The sequence below is a fragment of the Limulus polyphemus genome, unplaced genomic scaffold, assembly GCF_000517525.1.
Source record: "Limulus polyphemus unplaced genomic scaffold, Limulus_polyphemus-2.1.2 Scaffold5077, whole genome shotgun sequence".
Classification (NCBI taxonomy): domain Eukaryota; kingdom Metazoa; phylum Arthropoda; class Merostomata; order Xiphosura; family Limulidae; genus Limulus; species Limulus polyphemus.
The window spans coordinates 21,140-30,492 of NW_013670687.1; the positions used below are offsets into that span (position 1 = coordinate 21,140).

Below are 9,353 nucleotides of genomic sequence, written 5' to 3' on the forward strand. Positions count from 1 at the left end.
ACTAATAAAATAAACGTGAATTTTGAAACAACTGATCAAGAGAACTAATAAACATGAATTTTGAAACAAATGATCAAGAGAACTAATAAAATAAACGTGAATTTTGAAACAACTGATCAAGAGAACTAATAAAATGAACGTGAATTTTGAAACAACTGATCAAGAGAACTAATAAAATGAACGTGAATTTTGAAACAACTGATATTTTTTTATCTCTTGCTTTGAACAAATAGTTCTTGTCAGTTTTCAAGTAAATCCGTACAGTCAATCCTGAGACCCCCCCCTCAAACCCCCTTTGATCTCACATTGGTTTCCAATATGGAAATTTCCAAATACTTTTCTTGGTTGTTTATAATTAAGCACAAAGCTGTACAATGGGCTATCTAAGCTCTGCCCACCACTGGGGGGGGGGGGCAATACTTTTCTTATCTTCAGAAATCCCTGACATGACCATACGAACTTTTATATAAATCCTCGAATTTAGTCGTGAGAACCCCCAAAACCAGCTAATTAGATATCAACATAAATGTTCAAGCGAAACGGACCAGTCGAACCCAAGACCCCTGTAACCCCCTTAAACCCTCTTCACAATTATTTCGAAAAATTTTTTCTTTCTCTTACATTCTTTGTGGGCCAAGAACCTATGTGCAAATTTCAAGTTGTTTTGTCAAAAATTATGGTCTAGCTCATAAACGAAGTAAAGACACATATGTTATCTTCTGATCACCGCGTGCTACCTCTTAGACACGAGCTTAAAAGACTACTTACTAAAATAGTATAACTAATCTAATAAACCAGTCAAACTGGAAGCATGTGAAATAAATAAACATTGTAGTTAAATACGTATTTCAAACCTCATCAATCGAATTTTCAATCACGAAGGTTAATGGACTCGGATTATTTATTGTTGAGATGAGGCATAACATAACAATGTAAAGTCAATCACTCATACGTGATCAGGTACGTAGCTGTTTCCACATTTCTTTACTAATCCTGCCTGCTTGAACCTTCGGCGTGTATATATTTTAATGACAGTTGTCAGGTTTAATAACGACCCCACAGGGAATTAGTATTCCATGTGTATCTAACCCCACCTTCGCTGAATATTCATGTCGTATATCAACGTTTGACAAGAATGGGGCGGTTAGCAAGTATGAATTCTATAGAGTCGGGTCGTAGAGGCCTCAGACAATGGTCCGCTTGTTAAGAATTATGTATACACGCTTTTTAACTTGAACGTTCTTCTACTGTTCTGTTTAACCTTCTTAAATGTTATACATTTTCACCCACTGGGCGAGTAAAACCATCTATTGATTGTGAGATAAAAACCTCCAAAGGTTTAATTCACTGTTAAGAGGCTTAATATGGACTTAATTTAATCCTTTCTCTACCAGGTGTCTCTAGTTGTCCTTTGTTGGGCGAATACAATTATCATATATATAAGTAGACATGTGAGGCTTATACTAGTAAGACGTTATTATGGACTTTATTTTTTTTTCTATCACAAATGTCAAAGTCTCCCAGTGTGTTAGGGACTTACAACTCTTAAAAATCTCAGGTTCAATTCCCCCGTGAGGGTTAAAGAGCAGACAGCTTTTCGGTAACACAAACAAACGAAATGTCAAAGTTTTGTATATCTGTTTTCGCATGTCATTATTTTTAAATAACATAATCCTATCATTTCGAAATAAACAAATATCATCACTTGAAAATATAGGGAACAGAAATAATAGGGTTGGAAAAAAAATCACACATTTAAATAAGAGTTTAAGTCAAAATTCTTTTTTAGAACGTGGAACTTGAATTGCCCATTACACGTAACAATATTATATTATTTTAACTGTCCATTACACGTAACAATATTATATTATTTTAACTGTCCATTACACGTAACAATATTATATTATTTTAACTGTCCATTACACGTAACAATACTTTATTATTTTAATTGTCCATTATAATTAACAATATTAAATTATTTTAATTGTCCATTACACGTAACAATATTATATTATTTTAACTGTCCATTACACGTAACAATATTATATTATTTTAATTGTCCTTTACACGTAACAATATTATATTATTTTAATTGTCCTTTACACGTAACAATATTATATTATTTTAATTGTCCATTACACGTAACAATATTATATTATTTTAACTGTCCATTACACGTTACAATATTATATTATTTTAATGTAACATATCATTATTAATTTTGCTTTATTTTGTAATTTATTGTGCTCTCCACAAGGATCGTACCTCGAACTTTAGGTCCTCAAGATTATCTCTAAACAATGCAATAACTTATAGTGAACATATGTGGAAATAGCACAGACTGGTATAAAATTGAAGTGATCTTAAGAGAAAAAAAATGCTTCAATGTACAATCAAATAACACGAAAACTTACTTCATTTGTTGGAAACTAGGGTCAGTTTCGTGTCTTAGGGATCATTAATTAATTTACAATAGTAAATAGTTCAACAGAAAAATTTGAAACACGCGACCAGAAGCTAGTACTTTCTGTCAGGGTATAACTAATTATCATTCATATCAACTCAAAAACTGAGATCCTCACCTTACTGTGGGTCATCCTGTGGTAGTAAAGGTTAGAACTAGCAGTAAACCGTTTACCACAGACGTGACATTGGTGGGGTTTCTCGCCAGAGTGGATCCTGCGGTGAGTATTGAGAGAGCTGGAAGTACTGAAACCTTTCCCACATACGTCACAAATATGGGGTTTTTCACCTAAAAAATCGCATCGAGAGTTAACAACATCAGACAAGTCACAGATGAGACACAAGAACACATTAACAGTTAACAACATCAGACAAGTCACAGATGAGACACAAAATCACATCAACAGTTAACAACAAGGGACAAGCAAAGGATGAGACACAAAATCACATCAACTGTTAACAATAACAGACAAGCCAAGGATGAGACACAAAATCACATCAACAGTTAACAACAACAGACAAGTCAAGGAAGAGACACAAAATCACATCGACAGTTAACAACAGCAGACAAGTCAAGGAAGAGACACAAAATCACATCGACAGTTAACAACAACGGACAAGTCAAGGAAGAGACACAAAATCACATCGACAGTTAACAACAACGGACAAGTCAAGGAATGTCGATGTGATTTTGTGTCTCTTCCTTGACTTGTCCGTTGTTGTTAACTGTCGATGTGATTTTGTGTCTCTTCCTTGACTTGTCTGTTGTTGTTAACTGTCGATGTGATTTTGTGTCTCCATCCTTGACTTGTCTGCTGTTGTTAACTGTCGATGTGATTTTGTGTCTCATCCTTGACTTGTACGTTGTTATTAACTGTCGATGTGATTTTGTGTCTCTTCCTTGACTTGTCTGCTGTTGTTAACTCCGTTGTTGTTAACTGTCGATGTGATTTTGTGTCTCTTCCTTGACTTGTCTGTTGTTGTTAACTGTCGATGTGATTTTGTGTTTCAAGTCAAGGAAGAGACACAAAATCACATCGACAGTTAACAACAACGGACAAGTCACAGATGAGACACAAAATTACATCAACAGTTAACAACATCAGACAAGTCACAGATGAGACACAAAATTACATCAACAGTTAACAACAAGGGACAAGCAAAGGATGAGACACAAAATCACATCAACTGTTAACAATAACAGACAAGCCAAGGATGAGACATAAAATCACATCGACAGTTAACAACAACAGACAAGCCAAGGATGGAAAGAAATAAAAACCAATTTTTTTTTCTCGAGTCTTCCAAATTACTTTAGATCATAAATAAACGAAACGACCGAGAACTTCAGATAATCTGTCATTTTTTTTATATTAATTCGCTCAACGAAACGGCGTTCATTACAGTAAAATGTGTACTCTCGAAAAAGGCGTAAAGCCGAAACGCAACGCCTCACACGATGTAAAACCTCCCGTTGAAAAGTCAATCTAAATTGGATCTTTTTGAATATCTTTCAAACACGTTCACGTGGCCACCTCACGTGCTTTAATATTCTAATAAATTGTTCAGAAAATTTGAAGACGGAGCTGTCCCGATTTAAAGACTTTATAATTTTCGGGCAAAGTTATACAAGGGCAAACGGCGCATAGTTGTCTATAATTTTTAACTGATAAAGTGTCGTGAATACAGCTGACCAACAACACCCACCACCAACTCTAACACTACTTTTGTCTGCCCGAATAATGGGACTTGACCGTCATTGTCATGGCACCAACGTTACGGAGTGCTCTCTTGAAGCAAGGGCTCACGAAACACGAAATCTTGAATTTACGGTTCGAGCACGCTAACTACTGGGTTCCCAGAATTCAGACCAGAGTCCGCTACGAAACTCTCTTGTTTTTCGAAAGGAAACTGGCTGGCGGTAATTTTTTTCGGCTAAACTAATCGGATGTGCTAAACATAGACTAGACATATAAACGATCAGTGAATAATTATGGATATATGCTACATAAATTCCACACAAGCTTTATTCAATGTCTCCCGGTAAGTTATCGGTAAATGTATGGGATTCCAACTCTAAATTTCAGGGCTCGATTCCTCGCGGTGGGCGCAGTGCAAAGAACCCATTGTGTAGCTTTGCGCAAAGCTATACGAGGGCTAATTCAGCAGTGAAAGACCAGAGGGAAGGCAACGAAGCATCACCACCCACCGCCAACTCTTGGGCTTCTCTTTTACCAACGAATAGTGGGATGGCCCGTCACATTATAATGCCCCCACGGCTGAAAGGGCGAGCACGTTTGGTGTGAGGGGGATTCGAATCCGCGACCCTCAGATTAGCTCTAGATCGCTCTATCCTCCTGGCCAGCTTTGCACTGACCAAAACAACTGTACAACATTTGTACACTTACTATTAGCTATTGGATGAGAAGTACCCTTCCACCCCCCCCCCCACCACCCCGGTCAGAACACCCAGCAGTTGAAAACTTCTTCAAGCTGTAAAAGGATTACTTCTGGAAAGGAAACCTTTAGTGCGATATTCATGCGTGATAAAATTGCAAAGAAACACTACACGTTCGCACGCCTCCTCCAACCCTCTAGTAGGTCAACACCCACTTAACGTTTACACAAACCAACCCCATAAATTTCAATGGGATAAAGATTATTAAATTAATTCGGAACAAAAGTGGCAAGGGGGTCAGCCCCCCATCTTTAATACATTGATAGGGTAAAATGTTGGTCATTTTACTGCTTATTTTCTCATTAATTTTATTCGGAACAAAAGTGGCAAGGGGGTCAGCCCCCATCTTTAATACATTGATAGGGTAAAAAGTTGATCATTATACTGCTTATTTTCTCATTAATTTCATTCGGAACAAAAGTGGCAAGGGGGTCAGATCCTCCCATCTTTAATACATTGATAGGGTAAAAAGTTGGTCATTATACTGCTTATTTTCTCATTAATTTCTTTGTTTTTTAAATCCGATTTCCATCGTTTCTTCGAGGGCCCACTACATTAAAAAAAGGCCCAAACCGTAGCTGTAATTGTAACTATTTTCTGTGAAGCCTTCGAACGTACCTAGTACCTCCTCCTGCCTCCCACTTTCGATAAACGTCAGTTATTTCCAAATCTGCTCTCTAAGCCACCCAACCACCCAGAGACTCAGCAGCAAGTCTTATGGCTTATAGTTATAACGCTAGAAATCGGGTTTCGATACTCGTGGTGAGCACAGCACGGTTAGCCTATTGTGTAGCTTTGCGCTTAACAACAACAATCAAACAAACGCTTTGTCGCAAACATTGCTAATCAAGTGAATCAATCATTACAAAAACATTTCACTTTTGATCAAAAATAACACTTTTTGACATAAACGCTTTGTCGCAAACATTGCTAATCAAGTGAATCAATCATTACAAAAACATTTCACTTTTGATCAAAAATAACACTTTTTGACATAAACGCTTTGTCGCAAACATTGCTAATCAAGTGAATCAATCATTACAAAAACATTTCACTTTTGATCAGAAATAACACTTTTTGACATTCCAGCAAATACATCTTGCGTTACCAAAATATCATAACGATAACTATCTTCGAACTTCACTTGCCTGTGTGTGTCCGCATGTGTCTTCTGAGGAGGGAAGGTCGATCGAAGGCTTTGCCGCATACTTCACAAGGCAGGAGAGATCGCTCGCGGGCCTTCTTCGCTGCCACCTGGCGGGCCTCAACTCCTGCAGACTGAAGTGGCGAGAAAAGAATAAATATGATAAATTTAAACTCCACGTGCTCCTCTTCGTTAACTAGCTGTACATACATATTTATATACATATATTTAGACATTAATCATCGGCTTGCTATATACATATATTTAGACATTAATCATCGGCTTGCTACCAGTATTGAATTGCTACCGACCCTCTTCTTCCCAGGTTCTTACAAGCCTTAAGAGATTTAGAGTTCTAGAATATTTACCTCATCGCTCGTGGAAAACCAACCATTGGATACAGAGCGTCGCTTGTCTGTCTCGAAACGTATCGTGTTTAGAGTTTGGTGGTCCTTATTTCCGTGACATAGTATCGGAGCTCTTGAGAACAGCAAGGATTTTGACAGATCTAGCGGAGATTCTGAAGAACAAAAACAAAACCTGTCGATCTCTTCTATCTGAACGTTGTTCTCAGAACAAAGAAAACAATGATGCGTTTGTTAGTTACTTCCTCTCAATAAGCAATGCTATCAAAGTCATCAATGATCTATTATTCACATCATTTAACGAAGATTACTTATTGCTTAATTAATATACAAAACTTTCAAATATTCAAATCACTCAAGAAATTTACCGACATTGTTCAGCTAGGAATCAACAATTTATATATAAATATGGATCTTAATATTAGTTGGTATTCCGTATATTGAACCTAAGCCTTATTATAATGGCTGGAGACGGCTTAAATTGGTAATGAAGAAAAACTTTAATATAAGTTTTTCTTCACTACCCATTCAAGCCGTCTCCAGCCATTATTAGTCTCAAAGTGGGTTCCTCGTCATCGAATTTAAGCCTTATTATGTGACACATATGCTAAAGCACCAGATCAGAGACCGCATATAGCGCTAACCAATGGGAGGGCAGCCAACCAACAGCACTGTCCGCCTACACGGTTCCTCATAACGGAATAGTGGAGTTGACTATAATAGACTGCTGAAAGTGCGAATCTTGAACCTTCCGATGCACAGCCCGGGATGCTAATCACTAGACCATGCCCACGTAGACGACAAGTATTTGCCGTAAATAGTTGTTATTAAACTCTCGACTTAAAGAGACTGAAAAGCTTTAAAAGGTTACAATTGATCGTCATCATACTTCAAGACTAAAACTTAAAAACGTGACGACTTTGTTGTCCATGTAGGTTCTGTTAATGTCCATGAACATTATTTTCAACACTACTGACACTAACGGTGACACTCTCCATTTCCTCAATCAAGAGTCACAAGAGTGCGCTCGTAGTTCGAGCACGTCATCCCATTTGGTTTGATTGTGGTTTAGCGCTGAGCTATACAATGGGCTATCTGTGCTGTGCCCACCACTGATATTGAAACCCGGTTTTTTAGTGTTATAAACCTCTTAAATTACCGCTGAGAGACTGGGGAGCACTTATACGAAAGTGTTACACGAAGGGAGTGCTATAATAAGTTTCTATAGAGCCATCCACGAGTGGCTTTCCAGCATCTATATGATCGTATGTTGCTTCAAAACTGAAACAGATTATTATTATCGTCACGCATGCGCGCAAGTCGACGTCTTAAACACCACCATTAAAGTGCATTAGTTTAAACAGGGGGCTGAGAAATCACCTGCTGAAGTGCTTTGACACTTCCAACTTCAGAGCTAGTTAGAGCTGAAGCTTAGCATTTGGTATTTTTTGCGGAAACTGATTTTCAGAGAGACACGCACGTTACTTAACGTTAATGACCGGTTAAATCCAGCGTTATTCCGGGTAGCATGAGATTAGCAAGTCTAAATAAACCGGAAGCTCTAGCCAAAACTAATTTAAATAAACCGGAAGTGCGTAGCGAATTCAAATCCTTGTTAGATTGTGATATCAGCCAAATGAAACATATTACACGTTGGTCGTGTTTCTGAATTAAGAACCTGATTTTTTTTTTTGGCCGTGTTCCTAAGCTGACGAAAGTACAGTTTAAACCAAATCTGGAAGTGTAAAGACTAGTAACGTTTAAGTGAACTTACTGAAGACGTAACTAACGTCTCGTTTAGGCTTAGCTATCCACAAGGAAGCAAGTTATGTTTCATAAATATTCAGAGCAGAAACTGAAGCGTTGTGCATTTTGAGATAATAACGACTGTACATCAAGGTCAGTCCACAAAAAAAAAAAAAAGATTTCGGAGACGCCTGGCCTCGGGTTAAGGCGGTACCTTTATGGAGCGTGCCGTCCGCAGTAGGAAGGTGATCTTTAACGGGTGAACTTGATGCAAAAGCATACGATATCGCTATGATGGAAAGAGCGAAATGGCAATTATGAAGTTCGTGGTAAGACCTCTAGTCTCGAAGATTACGCACTGTTTGTTAAGACCCGGCGCTGCCCCAAGGATGTTTGCTCCGAGCTCGGAGCATCAGAGTAAAATGTATTGATAACACCGGATCATGTGTGTTCATAATGATATCTCTTCTCGTACGAATGTGCGTAGTTTCCTACACGCTCCGGGCTGGTGTGGTTCTCTTGTCGTATATCGTTTTTTTTTTTTTGTCAGGTGTCATATATCTTATGGGCCTGTTGTTGTTGTTGTGTGTCATTTCGTTTGCACCTCTGCTTCGTTTGGTTTTCAGTTAATAGACGTGTTATCATGAAAATATTTTGCTGGCATAATTTCACTGTTTTCATGTTCGCAAACTTTTAATTTTATACGTAGAGAAAGATTTTGTTTTAAAAAAGTTAATTTTATGGGAAGTTTTCTACTTTATTTACCATCTTAAGTCGCTTAAAAATAACGAACGAGGTTGAACGTAACACATGAGGTTAAAAGTAGATAGGCTTTAGGCCCGGCATGGCCAGGTGGCTAGGGCGCTTGACTCGCAATCTGAGGGTCGCGGGTTCGAATTCTCGTCACACCAAATATGCTCGCCTATGTGAAAGTAACACATGAGGTTAAAAGTAGATAGGCTTTAGGCCCGGCATGGCCAGGTGGCTAGGGCGCTTGACTCGCAATCTGAGGGTCGCGGGTTCGAATTCTCGTCACACCAAATACTGCTCGCCTATGTAGAAAGTAACACATGAGGTTAAAAGTAGATAGGCTTTAGGCCCGGCATGGCCAGGTGGCTAGGGCGCTTGACTCGCAATCTGAGGGTCGCGGGTTCGAATTCTCGTCACACCAAATATG

The 9,353-nt window shown here is 38.3% G+C and overlaps 1 protein-coding gene across 1 annotated transcript in view; it reads right to left on the bottom strand.

Annotated features, from left to right (window-relative positions):
• The window catches only part of LOC106472093 (zinc finger protein 558-like), a 32,956-nt gene that overhangs the window by 13,325 nt on the left and 10,278 nt on the right, over positions 1-9,353 (bottom strand). Inside the window, exons 3-5 of the mRNA XM_022400701.1 lie at positions 6,434-6,585; positions 6,070-6,199; positions 2,583-2,752 (exon numbers count right to left, since the gene is read on the bottom strand). Coding sequence (XP_022256409.1) covers positions 2,583-2,752; positions 6,070-6,199; positions 6,434-6,585 — 452 coding nt within the window. The remainder of the gene's footprint in view (positions 1-2,582; positions 2,753-6,069; positions 6,200-6,433; positions 6,586-9,353) is intronic.